This window comes from Arvicola amphibius, chromosome 1 (genome assembly GCF_903992535.2).
Source record: "Arvicola amphibius chromosome 1, mArvAmp1.2, whole genome shotgun sequence".
Classification (NCBI taxonomy): domain Eukaryota; kingdom Metazoa; phylum Chordata; class Mammalia; order Rodentia; family Cricetidae; genus Arvicola; species Arvicola amphibius.
Window position 1 is genome coordinate 98570453 of NC_052047.1, and position 15291 is coordinate 98585743.

A 15291-nucleotide genomic window follows, 5' to 3' on the forward strand; every position below is an offset into this window, starting at 1 on the left:
CTGGGACACAGCATGGCTTTATCCGGGCGCAGGGGTGGAGCCAGACTCTGCTCTGCTTTGTGCACCTCGGAGAACTGCCTTTCACACAGGGGCCCAGAGCGCGGTCTCCAGGGCAATTCCGGGCTCCTACACAGCATGGCCTCATCTTTGCGTGGCACGGATTTGCAAGCTTGGGCTCTGTATGGTGGCTCCGTCCTAACATAAGAGGGATTGGTCAGCACTCACTGCAGGGTGCTGTGCTCAGTCCTCCCGCGCACAGCACTTCAGGGCTGACTTGAACTCACCGAAAGAGGCCGGGTGAGAGGCGAGGCTGCCGCTTGGAACCGGGTCTCACCCAGGGTGAGCGTCAGCACGGTGGGGTGTGAGATTTGCCAGGCTCAGGGTCCGTCCTGGGATCAGGGCTCCGTATAGGCTAGAGGCTTGGGGAGTTCGTGCGAAGGGGCCAGGTCACCGGGCAGGGTCTGGGCCTCACGTGGATCACGGGTTAGAGGGAGAGCTGCACTCAGGTGGGATCGGGGCTCGGCGCAGGGAAGGGGCCCAGCCTGGGATCGGGCATAGGATTCCTGGTCTGGCTCCGGATTTGACCTATGATTGACACCCAGGCTAGGTCCCGCCCTTCCGCGGCCTCCCGCCCCGCCCCTTTCCAAGGGGACCCTGGCTGCGGTGATCCTCCGAGACGCGGGGTGCTGAAAGTGGGGTCTCTGCCCCCTCACCGCCCTTCCCTTCCCGGGACCCCCAAGACACCCGACAACCCCCCACTCCTCCTTCTCCCTCCCTCCCGTCCCTCCCCGCTGGTTCCCAGACCCTACCTGCCCTCCCCCGCTTCTCCCTCCAGCCTCAGGCCTGCAGGGCTGAGGGCTAATGACACCCACTGGCCGGGGTCGCGGATCACAGCCACCTCGAGCCCTTGCGGGGGACCCCGTTTCTCCATCCCTCCCCTGCACCCGATGCGGTCGCCCACCGCTCAGGTCCCTGATGATTTAAACAACCAGATACAGCACAGCCGGCAGTGGCCTCAGTTTCCCCTCCTAGCTTGGCGCTGAGGGAGGTACAGGTGTTCGCACGCTGACTAGGCGCCCGCTGTGTTTGGATGACATTTAATAAGCACTTGCTGGGCTGGAGAGATGGCTCAGAGGTTAAGAGCACTGCTTGCTCTTCCAGAGGTCCTGAGTTCAATTCCTAGCAACCACATGGTGGCTCACAACCATCTGTAATGAGGTCTGGTGCTTTCTTCTGGCCTGCAGGCATACACAGACAGAATATTGTATACATAGTAAATAAATAAATATTTAAAAAAAAATAAGCACTTGCTGTGTGTGGAAGGGCAACAAACGTCTTCTAAGCGTCCCTGCTACAGGCGACAAAATTTCATCAAGCACCTAGTGTGTGTGGATGACGATTTTTCCCCCAATGGGTGACATTATTAAGCAACTGCTCTATATGGGTGGCCCATATTCATTACTATTACTGTTTATTTGTTCGGTTTTTTAAAAGATTTATTTTTTTATTTACTTATACAGTATCCTGTCTGTAAGCCAGAAGAGGGCACCAGGTCTCATTATAGGTGGTTGTGAGCCTCCATGTGGTTGCTGGGAATTGAACTCAGAACCTCTGGAAGAGCAGTCAGTACTCTTGACCACTGAGCCATCTCTCCAGCCCTGGTTTTGTTTTTTCAAGAGAGGGTCTCACTGTGTAGTCCTGGCTGTGCTGGAACTCACTCTGTAGACCAGGCTGGTCTGGAACTCACAGAGATCCCCCTGCCTCTGCCTCCTGTGTGCTGGGGTGCACATTTATTAAACATCTTCTGTGTATACACACCAAACACTGATTAAGCACCTGCTGTGTAAAAGGTCACTAAACATTAAGCACCAGTGAATGGTTCAGTGGATAAAGGGGCTTGTGGCCAAGCCACAAGGACCAGAGTTCAGTTCTGGGACCCACAAGGTGGAAGGAGAGAACCCTCTCCTGTAAACTGCCTTCTGACCTCAGCCACCTCTGCCTGTGATGTGGTGCCTGCACACCCTACATACCATAGAAAAAAACAAATAAATGTAACAAAACTTTTTAAAAATTATGAAGCACCCTGCGGTGGTGGCACACGCCTTTAATCCCAGCACTCAGAAGGCAGAGGCAGGAGCAGCTCTGTGAGTTTGAGGCCAGCCTGGTCTACGGAGTGAGTTTCAGGACAGGCTCCAAAGCTACAGAGAAACCCTGTCTCGAAAAACAAAACAACATTCTGAAGCACCTGCTGGGCACGGTGGCACTTAATGTGTTTTGGTGGCATTACCCTGGCTGCACACAGTAACGAAGGCCTACGATGGGCCATCTGTGTATGGCTGACATTTATTAAGCCCCTGCTGTATGCAAGCACGCTGGGAGCAGCAGGTTCTTGGACGGGGTAGGTACCACAGGTGGTACCCATTGTCCTGTAGTGATAACCCCTCCTTCTGCACAGCCTCCCGTCCTTGGGACAGGAGAGGACATTGAGCAGGGGTGGGGGTGCCAGAGGGCTCATCCCAGACACCCTCAACAGTTGCTCAGGATGCCCCTCCCTGCCGTGGCCTCACCCCCACCCACCCGGGGGCACCTTAAGCATAACAGGAAATTTCAAACAACAGGAAACCCAGGCCAGGCTGCGACTCCACCCTGCCCGGGGCCTCTCTGTCAGTCTGTCCCCGGGGGAGGCCATGAACATCAGCACCTGGTCCTGTCACCGGCTGGCGGCCAGCGGTCACAGCCTCCTCATCGTCCTGCATTACAACCACAGTGGGCGGCTGGCCGGCCGCGGGGGCCCCGAGGACGGTGGCGGGCTGGGGACGCTGCGGGGACCGTCGGTGGCGGCGGGCTGCCTGGTGGTGCTGGAGAACGCGGTGGTGCTGGCGGCCATCGCCACACGCATGCGGTCTCACCGCTGGGTGTACTACTGCCTGCTGAACATCACGCTGAGCGACCTGCTCACCGGCCTGGCCTACCTGGTCAACGTGCTGCTGTCGGGGACGCACACCTTCCAGCTGTCCCCCGCTCACTGGTTCCTGCGGGAGGGCATCCTCTTCATGGCCCTGGCCGCGTCCACCTTCAGCTTGCTCTTCACGGCCGGCGAGCGCTTCGCCACCATGGTGCGGGTGGCCGAGAGCGGGGCCACCAAGACCAGCCGCGTGTACGGCTGCATCGGGCTGTGCTGGCTGCTGGCGGCCACGCTGGGCCTGCTGCCCCTCCTGGGCTGGAACTGCGTGTGTGCCTTCCCGCGCTGCTCCAGCCTGCTGCCCCTCTACTCCAAGGGCTACGTGCTCTTCTGCGTGGTGGTCTTCGCCCTCATCCTGGTGGCCATCCTGGGCCTCTACGGGGCCATCTTTAGGGTGGTCCGGGTCAACGGGAAGAAGTGCCCCCGGGCTCCCGCCCGCCGCAAGGCCCGCAGACTGCTCAACACGGTGCTGATGATCTTGGTGGCCTTCGTGGTGTGCTGGGGTCCCCTGTTCGGCTTGCTCCTGGCCGACATCTTCGGTTCCAACGTCTGGGCCCAGGAGTACCTGCGTGGCATGGATTGGATCCTCGCCCTGGCAGTGCTCAACTCCGCCATCAACCCTCTCATCTACTCCTTCCGCAGCCGCGAGGTGCAGCGCTCGGTGCTGGCCTTCCTCTGTTGTGGCTGTCTCTGGCTGGGCCTGCGGGGTCCTGGTGACTGCCTGACTCGGATCACCGAGGTCCACTCCGGTGCGTCCACCACCGACAGCTCGCTGAGGACCAGAGACAGTTTTCGGGCTTCCAGGTCACACAGCTTCAGGATGCGCGAGCCGCTGTCTAGCGTTTCCAGTGTCCGGAGCATCTAGAGCGTGGATGGGCCGGTTGCCAGGGGGAGCACTGCACAGGCCTTCCCGGGAGAGGTGAGAAGGGACTGGACACACGATCCTGGCCTGATGGTGACGGAAACATGCCAGCAGGTCCTTGGGTCTGTGCATGGAGCCTGCCGTGCTGAATGTCGGGCAGAGGAGAGAATGGCTCGAGCCAGATCCAATGGGTCTGGGTCTCAGTCTGGACTCACATTCACCAGGAGATGAAGGGGACACACCATGTCCGAGTTCACCAACAGGACAGGTCACTGTGGTTCCTTCTTAGTCACACATGTGCGTGTTGGGCAGGGGGGGGGGGGTGGGAGGGGGAGGCTGCTGAAACGAGTCTCCTTGTCATACCTAGTGGTGCTTTGGGGTGTGCTGAGATGGGGGGGCCTGCCCTGTTTGTCTGAGGGCAGCCGCCTTGCTGATATGTTGCAAGAACGAATGGGGCCCGGAGATGCACGGTCAATCATCTCTCTCCACAATGACTTCCCCATTGGGACAGACCAACCGCCCCCCATGGCCTCCCTCCATCAGGTCAGTTTCTCTGTTTATGTGGGAAGAACTGACCCTCCCACCCCAGGTCTGGGGCAATATCTTGACCTGGTCCGGTAACCCCGTGGCCTCACCCTTCCGTTTCTGAACCATGGTGATGTGTGTAACAGGGGACCGTGGATCCACTGTTCGAAAGCGCAGCCTCGAGCCATGCATGGCTGCGTAAGAGTTATTAAAAAATGAAGGAAACCTACACATTTGGGTTCTCAGCGTATTGTAACCAAGTCTCACCAGTGGTGACTCTAAGGACGGCACACATCTGTTGACTTTTCTACACTTTTAACTCCAATGGGTTGTGACCTTGGTGCTTAGCATGGGGCTTGGTATAACACTTGGCATCCATTTGGTGCAGAGCAATCACTCTCAGGGACAAGGCCAGCACTCTGAGTCTTAGAATCTGCTTTTTCACCTGGCTATCAGAGAACACATCATCCTGAGTTCTCCACGAGTTTGAGCGTTCTTCTAAGGCCAGCACTTACCAAGCGCCTACTGCAGACTGACTCAGACTCAGCTCATGCCAGTTCTCACATGCAATTTTTACCCGTGTCTGCTGGTGGGTGGGTAGCAGCGTTTGGTCATTTATTTCTTGTTTATTGTATCCCTAGAGGTGTAAGCGACAAATAACTTTATTTTATTATTTTTTGACAAATAATTTCAATTCACACCTTAAATTACCCTAACCCGAGGCACTGGGACTGGTCAAATCCCATAGCCTTATTGAGTACTCCAAAATTAAATTTGAATTTGCAATAGAAAAACCAAAACTTTCAGGTTCAATGTGTCCCAAATATGAATAGGCATAATAAAAACCTCCCCACCATCAACTGGTTTCATTATTGTCATAGCTATCTCCCCACTGCCACTAAAGCCCGTACCAATTTCCTGCCTTACCTAACCTTACCACTTGCTACGAATTTTATTTTTTTATTCTTTTATTTATTATTTATTCATTCATTCATTTATTTATCTCTGTTTTGAGACAGGGTTTCTCTGCGTAGCTTTGGAGCCTGTCCTGGAACTTGCTTTGCAGACCAGGCTGGCCTCGAATTCACAAAGATCCGTCTGCCTCTGCCTCCCGAGAGCTGGGATTAAAGGCGTGCGCCACTAATGCCCGGCACGAATTTTATATATATAGCTATCTTTTCATTCATTCACTTCAGAATGCAGACACCCACTGGATGTCGTGTGCTCTAGGAACTACAAGACGAGCTCTGAGCCCTCATTAAGTTTCACATCTGCTTTTTCTGCTCATTTTAACTCCCTCCCCTTTGACAGAGACAGGGCGACACCAGTTCCCACCATCCCACGTCCCAGGAGAACAAGGCACCAGCCGGGCACTTTCCCATGCCGACCCCTCACTTCCTTCCGGGTCGCAAGGTCACGTCCTGCACTTTCGGTTCTTGATCGTCCTTCTTGTTAACGACTCCAAACACACGGCTTAAGCAAGCTTTACTGAAAATGATTTTTAATAGCTTTTTAAACTCTCGGTGTTTTGCCACTTGGAGTTTATGAGTTCAGAAGTTATGTACGCCATACCTTCGTCCCGGGCGCAACACAGCGGGACTACAACTCCCAGAGTGCTCCGCGCTCAAGACTACTGCTACTACTACTACTACTACTACTACTACTACTACTACTACTACTACTACTACTACTACTACTACTACTACTACTACTACTACTACTACTACTACTACTGCACCTTAGCGCGAGTCTCAGTGTGCCTTCAACTCCCAGGAATCCCCCGCCTGCGGGAGGGGGGGAAAGGGCCCGCCTATAATTCACATAAAAGACTACATTTCCCGGCAGGTGGTGCGGCACTCAGAGCGGTCCACAGCGCTGCCCAAAGGACCCTTGGGCAGCCGCGGGCTGTCTGTGGCTCTGCCCGAAGGACCTCAGCGGCAGCCCATGCCGAGCTGAGTCCGCGGATCCCCGGCCGCTTCCCGTCGCCATCAGCCACCGCCGCCGCCGCCTTTGCGGCCTGCCGCCTGCCGGAATGCTGGAGGAAGCGGGCGAGGTGCTGAGAACGTTCTGAAGGCATCGTGCCTGCCGCTCGGCTTCATCGTCTTCCTGCCCGCCGTGCTGCTGCTCGTGGCGCCGCCGCTGCCCGCCGCCGACGCCGCGCACGAGTTCACCGTGTACCGCATGCAGCAGTACGACCTGCAGGGCCAGCCGTACGGTGCGCGACCCCTGACCCCGTCCCCTGTCGCTGCCATCCCCCCCCCCCACTTCCACACCGCTCCCCCGTCACCGCGATCTCCCCGCTGTCATGCCGGGTATCCCCCGACTGTTTCCCCGCTCCCCAGTCATAGTGATCCCCTTCCTGGCAACCCCACTCCTCCCTGTCCCTTCAGACCCCTGCTGTCACACTGATTCCTGTCACCCCGCCAAACCATCGTCACCAGATTCTCGCCTCTTCTTGATCCCCTGTCACCCTGATCCCTCTCTGTCACTGGTTACCACAGGCCTACTGTCCTGGGAGCCCCCGGGGCCTTGGTTCCCACAGCACCGCCCCTCGCCAGGGTTCCCCGGGTCTTGTCCTCACGCCTGTGTCTTGGGTCTCTCAAAGCCTCCCTTTTGCTGCCTGTAGTGTCTGTCCTTCTAGAACCCTCTGTCTGGTTCTTTAGTTTGCCTTCCAGCCTTGATGCTTAGTGTGTCCCTGAGCGTCAAGGCCGGGTCCCTTTGTGTGTGCTAGCCTAGGTCCGTGCCTCTTTATGCGAACCACATGGGCCCTTGTGCCAAGAATTACGTTATTTCTCTTTAAAGGAATGTTGCATCTTGGGGGGGGGGGGGCATGTGGCTGCCCCTAATTGGGGATCCCGGAGGCTGCCCTGTGCCTTGCAGGGCTGAGAACAGTGCTCTGAAACAATGGCTTGCCACCCAGTGCACCATCAGGGTGAAGGTCAACAGGGCCGAGTAGGTGGGTGTGGTCAGGTGTCCCCCAGTGTTGAAGTTGCTTGTGACCTGACATTTTCTGAAGTGTCACCAGCAAAACCTGTCAACAGTAGGGTACCACTGAATGGCCACATGGAGCCAGTGGCTACCAAGCTGGGCAGCATATCTCCTTGGCCTCTAGAGTCATTCCAGAGCATTCCAAGGTCCAGAGGGCAGTTCCTAATGTCCATGCCCAGCTCACACACCCACAGCCTGCATCAGCCCCTAGCTGAGCTGGAGTGTGAATGAGCTCGTGTCCTCAGTGGACCGCACACCTAACGTGGCCGTCTCTCCTTGGCTGAATAGTGAACTGTGGGGCTCCTGCACCCTCTCTGCGCCCCTGGGAGCCCACGATGAGATGACCAGCCAGATTAGGTCTTGAGAAACCCTGTGTAAGTCCCTTGGGCTCCCCTCTGCAGCCTCGCTGAAGCTCCCCTTACCCAACTTCCCCTGGGTCTTTGTTGAGACATAAATGACAGTGGCGTGGAGGGAGGTTCATGGTAGGGTGTGACCAGACCACCATCCCTCCTTCTGTGGACTCTGGCCTCCTTGGGACCTGCCTTCTTGTCAGCGTGGGGTTGGTACAGGACTTCCGTGTCTTGTCTGCCTCCCTAGTGGCTCAGTGACTCTGAGTTACATCTCCACAAGCCTGGAGCCAACTAACGAAGCTTGGCCTCCCCTGCACTTGTGGATAAAGTTTTATTGACACTCGGTCACTAACGCCATGGGGAGCAGCCTGCTGAGTGTGCACCTGAGCCTGCCCTCATGGCATCCCTGGGCCACCTGATGTCATTAGAGGGCTGGACTGCAGGGATGGGGCTATGACCCTGGCTGGCCGCAGGCCAGGTCACAGGAGCCTGGCCGTTCCTGTGGGGGAGCACGGTGGGTTTTGGGCAGCACTGCCCACTGGGGCCTCCATGTCACCCACCATGAGGAAGAGAGCCGGGTGCACAGTGCTGCCCTGCTGCAGCTCCTGGCCTTCTGGGGACACTGTAGGGACCTCGAGGAAGAGCTGGCATCTGAAGCACCCTCTGACCGGGAGCAGGTTAAAGAGGGAGAGGTGTTTCTCCTCCCTGTAATAGGATCCCCATAGTTGTGCGAGACCCTAGGGGGACCAGGGGGTCCCTGGGGTCCCTGGCTGGCCCTGCCCCCTCCCTGCCCCCATACTGTGCATTCCTGGACAGTGAGAGCCAGGGCCCAGCTGGGCCTGGGCCTGGGCCTGAGGCTCCTGTAGGTTCAGGTCTCGGCCATTTCTAAGCTTCCCACAGACTCTCAAACTTGTGAGCGCAAGTCCCCATCACCCTGTCGTGTCGGGTCAGTCACACATGACCTGACCTACACCCGGCCAGTGCCTCCCTTTGACACTTGGGCCTTGGTGTGATGTGGGTCGTCGGCGTCCAGATGATGCCCCCAGATGCCCTGCCAGGACCGAGTCCCCTCTGCACCGAGCTGTGACCACCATCTGTGTAGTCATTCACTGCCCCCTTCTGGCCATGTGCGTCCAGGGTGCTGCCTGCCGTCACCATGGTGGCAGTTGTGCGTTTATGAAGCATCTGATATTCCACCCAGTCTATGTAAGTGGGTCCAGGACCTAGGGGGCTTCTGGTTCCTGGAGGGAGCTGCCACTGACCTGAGGTCCATGGCGGTTCACCTCTGACCTATGCAGTACAGATCCTAAGGGCCCAGCTGGCCCTTCCCTGACTTGTGTGGCAGGTGTCCCATGCTTGTGTCCTAAGAGCCACACCCCACAGCCTGTGTGCTGGTGTGGAGGCCCCACATGGTGTCCATACACTGGGAGGCCTGCAGCTGTGACCCCGTGTCCCCCACATGCACACGGAATGCAGTGCTCAACACGGAGGCACGCACAGTGGACGCAGACGTGCTGAGCCGCCGCTGTGTGCTTTATGCGGCTTCTGGACTTTTCCTATGAGCACTACCAGAAGGCCTTGCGACAATCAGCGGGTGCTGTGGTCATCATCCTCCCCCCGGGCCATGGCCGCTGTGCCCCAGGATGTTGTCCGGGTGAGCCTGTACACTATCCCACGCTTGCTCCCCAGGTTGCATCTGGAGTGTGTCTTTGGGTCGCTTACTTTTGCCCTTCTGCATCTGAAGAAGGTTTCTTGTCCCTGAGGATACTCAGCTGCGTATTCTGCCGTTAAGAACAGGGGCTGAGGTGGGCAGCCACTCCAGGGGTGGCCCGGGCATCCTGAATGCATATACTCCCCACAGCAATTCATGGAGATTGAGCCTGAGATGCTGGCCATGGAGACCGTGGTCCCAGTGTATTTTGCCGTGGAGGATGAGGCCCTGCTGTCCATCTATGAGCAGACCCAGGCTGCCTCTGCCTCTCAGGGCTCTGCCTCCGCTGCTGAAGGTTGAGCCAGGCGTGAGGGTGGTGATATGTTCTCCGTGGCAGCTGGGGCCTCTGTGTTTGCAGTATCCACCCCAGCCATGGGCCCAGTGCCCGTCCCTTCTGTCCCCAGTGCTGCTGCACACAGCCAACAGCCAACGGTTTCCAGATGGTGACCAGCGGAGCCCAGAGCCAGGCGGTGAGCGACTGGCTGATCACCAGCGTGGAGGGTGAGTGCCCGCCACAGGGCCTGTGCACAGCCTGTGCCCTGACCCTGAGGTCCAGGCATGCCTCTGCCTCTGTGGTACACCAGGGGTGGGAGACCCGGGAACTCGCCCAGCACCACACCTGGGAGACCAAGGCGTCCACGGCTTGCATAGTGAGTTTGATGCTGGCCTGGTATACAGGAGACCCCTCTATAATAAAGAACCCCCCCATTTAGAGTTCTGGGGTCGGGGGCACAGAACTTGGGACGGTGGTGGGTTAGGCTGGAGGACAGGCCACAGGAACGTCTGCAGCATCCCCATAGCTGCTGTCATGAGATGAGCAGGCTGTGAAGGTCTAAGGATTTGGGCAGGACAGCCTCGCTGTGTGCCCCCATCCTGGGGCCAAATGGTTTGTGCTCTTGTCCGTTAGTGAGCCACCAGCCAGCATGGCCTGTGCCTGCCCTGGGGGAAACAAGGCTTACAGCATACCAGGGTGACCCTTGGGAAGCAACCCGGGACCCATCGCTCCATTGTCTCTCCACAGGGACGGCTGACAGGCTGGGAGGTGAGGACCTCCCTACCATTGTCATTGCTGGCTCACTACGACGCCTTTGGCGTGGCCCCGGTAAGTACCTGGTGTGCAGTCCAAGGAAGGAGAAGGGACACCTCAGGCAAGCAAGACAGGGGGCTGCCAACTGCTCCAGGCACCAACGTGTTGGGTGATGCACTGTGGGACTCAGAATGCCTGACCCATGGTGACCTCAGCAGCTGCAACTCCTTATAAACGGAAGCATTTAATTGGGGCTCGCATGCAGTTGTTCATTATGGCGGCCGTCAGGCGAGTTGCTGTGGAGAGTAACTGAGCGCTGCAGTCCGATTGTGCCGGCCGAAGGACCACCCTCATAGCCCACCCTCAGTGACACACTTCCTTCCCCAGGATCACTCCTCATTCCTCTCAAGCTAGTGCCAAAGACATGACCCTCTGGGGGCTGTTCTTATGCAAACCACCACACTGGTCTCCAGTGCCACCAGGTCCCCAGCCTCTGAGGGCAGATGGGCCCAACTGCCCCTGACTTCCCTTCATTGGACATGGGCTCTCTGAGAGCTCTGGCTCTCCTGAAACTGAGAGATCCTCCTTCCCGTGGGTTGTTTCACGTCTCCCTTCTACCTGCTTGTGCCCCACGTGAGGCTTGGCACCTCATGGACAGGCCTGGCCTGCAGGAGGCGTAACCGACAGGTTCTTCTGCCCACAGTGGCTGTCGCTGGGCGCCGATTCGAACGGTAGTGGCATCTCCGCTGCTGCTGGAGCTGGCTCGTCTCTTCTCACGCCTCTACACGTACAGCGCACACATGCAGCGTGAGTGCCAGCCATGGGGGCGGTCCCTCAGGTGACCCCACGGTACACCCCACACCAGATGCTGCCTTTCCCAGAAGGGCTGGACCTGACCAGGAATGACTGCAGCCAATCTCGGCTCTGTACTGGGATTGCTCCTGGGTGGGGCTCTGTGGGAGTCCATGTCCACAGTTGTGACAGCAAATGTGTCCTGAGTGCGCGCAGGGTTGGCTGCAGGGCTGGTCATGTGAGAGTGGCTTAAACATTTGTGATCTGGGCACACAGGGTGGCCTGAGAGTGGCAAGCCAGTTTGCCAGGTCTCCGTCTCCTCGGTCACAAGGCAGCTTCAGTCAATACATGGGAGTTGCCCTCGTCCCTTCCTTACCAGCCACGAGGCAGCTGTGCTTTTTGCTCACCCCAGGCCCTCATGGCCTGCACCAGTCCGACTGGTTTGACAGCCCTATGTGCCAGTGGCCTGCTCAGTAGTATGGGCCAGGAACAACCTGGGCTCAGTGGCTGCCCCGTGTGTCATCACTGGGCAGCTTGGCTGTGGTTCCCAAACAGGTGAGGGTGTGGGGCATCTGTGTGACTCAGGGTCCTTCTAGTCAAGGTGTGCTTCAGCTGGCCACTGGCATCTGGGGACGTGGGGTCTGGGGTCCTCAACATGAATGTCCTCAAAGGCCTCCCTCTGCAACATTCGGGATATTGACTCACATTTTGGGGATTCCCTGGGGTGGTGTGGGGTGTGTCACCTTGTGGTAGGTCTGGAGAGATCTGGGGTTTCCATGTGCCCAGTCAGGGACCTGTGGCCTGACCACGTCCCGTGACATCCGCACTCACAGGTACAACCTCCTGTTCTTCGCATCAGGAGGAGGCAAGTTCAACTACCAGGGCACCAAGCGATGGCTGGAGGACAGCCTGGACCACACAGGTGGGTGGGGCCTGGGTGGGCAGGCGGTGAGCTGGCAAGTCTGGGTGGGCGGGGCCTCACGCCCCTGACATGGGCCTGTCCTACAGACTCCAGCCTGCTGCAGGATAATGTAGCCTTCGTGCTCTGCCTGGACACCGTGGGCCGCGGCAGCCACCTGCGCCTGCAGTGTCCAAGCCACCTCGGGAGGGGACGCTGCCAGCACGCCTTCCTGCGTGAACTGGAGACAGTGGCCACGCACCAGTTCCCTGACGTCAGCTTCTCCATGGTTGCACAAGAAGATCAACCTGGCAGACGACTGTTGCTGGCCTGGGAGCAAGCAGCGCTTTGCTCATCCGCAGGCTGCCCGCCTTCACGCTGTCACACCTGGAGAGCCACCGTGCGGGCCGCGCAGCAGCATCATGGAAGTGCGGTGAGCGGGCGCCCGGGAGACAAGCCACTTTCCAGGTCTTTTCCTGGGACCTTCCATGGGGCACTCTTTGGTGGGACGGCCTCCAGTACCTGTAAGGAAACACCTAGAATCTTCCGCAGAAGGGGAGGGGTGGTGTTGCATCTTGTATAATACCTTCTGTGGGGGCTAGATCCTAGGGTCTTCTCTGGGCTTCCTTTCTAGACCCTTCTGTGGGGGGCACCTGCTTCACTCCTTCCAAGAAGAAAAACTCCTGGCGTGGGACCAAGAGCTGCTGCTCATGAGGGGGAACAGAGCCCATGCTGGAACTTCCCGTGGGCTGGCCACAGCTGTGTGCCACGTGGAGCCGAGTGGGCGTTTGTCCAGGGCGAGGGTGGGGCTGGGAGGGCAGGCAGCTGGTTCACCACACCTGGAGCCGCTAAGGCTGGCTGCCGTGTTGAAGGAAGGTCACTTGTTCCACCCCCTCGCGAGGCCTTGAGGTGGACACATTCCCCAACAGGACCTCCCCTGGGTTCCCTGTCCCCACACTACGCCTTAGGCTCCCCACCACACTGGGTCGTCTCGCACCTGCGGCGGTGTCCATGGTCAGACACACTCCTTACCTGGTCCCTGTGGCCAGCCATTCCCAGAACCCAGGCAACCAGGGACAGCATTCCCTATCTGAAGAACCTATCCCTGTGTTCTCAAGGGCCCGGGTGGACTCCAAGACGCTAACGCGGAACACACGGATCATCGCTGAGGCCCTGACGCGGGTTATCTACAACCTGACAGACAAGGTAAGAAGGAGAAGGTCCTGGCCCTGGCCTGGTGCACACAGCCCTGCTGGGCTGCCTCACCCTGTCCCTTCCCTCTGCAGGGGACTCCCCCGGACATGCCAGTGTTCACGGAACAGATGGTAAAGTGTGGGCATGGGGTGGGACCCTGGGGACCCCTGCTGTGACCCCTGCGTGACCCCAGCCTGCACCTGGCCCTAGCAGGTCCAGCAGGAGCAGCTGGACTCAGTGATGGACTGGCTCACCAACCAGCCGCGGGCCGCGCAGCTGCTGGACAAGGACGGGACATTCCTGAGTACACTTGAGCACTTTCTGAGCCGCTACCTGAAGGACGTGCGGCAGCACCATGTGAAGGCCGACAAGCGGTGAGCAGCAGGCACAGTCCCTGTGGCCTCACCTTGTCCTCAGCAAGGGGGACAAGGCCAAGGGACAGCGTGGACACCAGGCCTGGGCTGCATCCTTCCCTAGAAAGACTTCCCAGGCAGGGAAGTTTCTAGTCCCTTTCTCGACTATTTAAAAAATATCTTTAAGCCAGGCAGTGGTGGCGCATGCCTTTAACCCCAGCACTCAGGAGGCAGAGGCAGGTGGATCTCTGAGCTTGAGGCCAGCCTGGGCTACAGAGTGAGTTCCAGGACAGCCAGGGCTACACAGTGAGACCCTGTCTCAAACAATAACAAAAAACACATGCAAAAATATTTTTTGCTTTCTGAGTTGAGCTGTGGATGTGTGGTTTGGGCAGCCCGTCATGCTCCTGCAGCAGCCTCCCGGGGGCCTCTGAGATGGAGCCTCAGCCAGGGAGAAGCACTGAACAGGGCTGTCTCTTGGCAGGGACCCCGAATTTGTCTTCTACGACCAGCTTAAGCAGGTGATGAATGCCTACAGGTGAGTGGCGGGCTAGAGCCGAGGGACCACTGGCTGTTGGGGTGACCATTCTGCATCCTTGACCCCACGGACTGTCCTTCAGGGTCAAACCAGCCATCTTTGACCTGCTGCTGGCTGTGTGCATCGGGGCATACCTTGGCATGGCATACACAGCTGTCCAGGTGAGCTGCTGTGCAGGGAACCGGGGGGCAAGGTGGCCCCGTCGTGTCCCTGTCCCCTGATGTGCTGTGTCCCCACCAGCACTTCCACCTATTGTACAAGACTGTGCAGAGACTGCTGCTCAAAGCCAAGGCCCAGTGACGACGGCTGTGGACAGGAGGCTCAGGAGGGACCGGCCCACGTGTGGGCACCCACGCGGCTAGACTGAACCAGAGTTCAGTAGGATGCAGGGACCTCTCCCGGTCTCCTTGAACTTCCTTGGTGGAGAACCCCGCCCACCTGCAGATGAGCCCAATGGGACAGATGGTCCCCCCAGCCACATGCACTGAAGGCCACAGGCTTGGCTGGGTCCCAGCAGCCTGCCCCCGCCCTCCTCTGTGGCCAATCAGTAGGGGCCCAGCACCAGGCCCACCTATCCTGGCACTGGCTAGCACCTGACTATGGCTCACCTGCTGCTCCCCAGCCTACCTTTTCCCCCTCTGCCTGTTGCCACCTCAGCCACCCCTAGACCCACCTGGCTTCTCCAGCTGCGGCCTGTAGCCACCCCAACCACCGTCACCAGGTGCTGGGGACAGGGCAGGGAGATGGCCCCCAGGTGGCAGCCTGCAGCCCTAAGGTCTCTCCACCTTCCTCCTCCCCCCTTCGGTTTCCCTGCCTGTGATGAATTCTGGGGACCCAGCCCCTCTCACAGTGTGGGATGAAACAGCCAGGCCCAGCACACCCTAGGTGTCCCTGCCCACAGGAGGGAGAGAGGGGAGGACGTCAGCACTGGCAGTCGACCTCAGGGACCTCATGGGCAATCGATTCGATAGCAATATGACCCAGGAGGTGTTGGACCTGGAGGGGCAGCTGGGGCCAGCGCCTGGCATCCCTCCAGCACCTGCGGAGGCCTGGCCCACCCAGACCCTCTGCCTGGCAGCGGCAGTGGCCGT

General features: G+C 58.5%; 2 protein-coding genes across 2 annotated transcripts; both read left to right on the forward strand.

Moving 5' to 3' along the window:
* Positions 1–2656: 2656 nt before the first annotated feature.
* Positions 2657–4578, forward strand: S1pr4 (sphingosine-1-phosphate receptor 4). Its single transcript, XM_038342687.1, has one exon. It carries the CDS (start codon positions 2688–2690, stop codon positions 3825–3827), a length of 1140 nt encoding a protein of 379 aa, XP_038198615.1. The 5' UTR covers positions 2657–2687; the 3' UTR covers positions 3828–4578.
* Positions 4579–6381: 1803 nt separating this feature from the next.
* Ncln (nicalin) lies at positions 6382–14800 on the forward strand. The gene is given in 24 exon segments (XM_038330051.1): positions 6382–6403; positions 6406–6564; positions 9149–9222; positions 9224–9301; positions 9303–9341; positions 9549–9693; positions 9803–9819; positions 9821–9899; positions 10420–10466; positions 10468–10500; positions 11129–11170; positions 11172–11214; positions 11217–11232; positions 12051–12139; positions 12226–12407; positions 12409–12468; positions 12470–12515; positions 12518–12548; positions 13234–13321; positions 13402–13440; positions 13520–13683; positions 14147–14200; positions 14283–14361; positions 14441–14800. Coding segments are annotated over 24 exon segments (1686 nt in total). The 3' UTR covers positions 14501–14800.
* The last annotated feature ends 491 nt before the right edge of the window (positions 14801–15291 follow it).

Excerpts from the sequence above, each read along its gene's own strand:
- S1pr4 (XM_038342687.1), top strand. The coding sequence starts at position 2,688 with ATGAACATCAGCACCTGGTCCTGTCACCGGCTGGCGGCCAGCGGTCAC.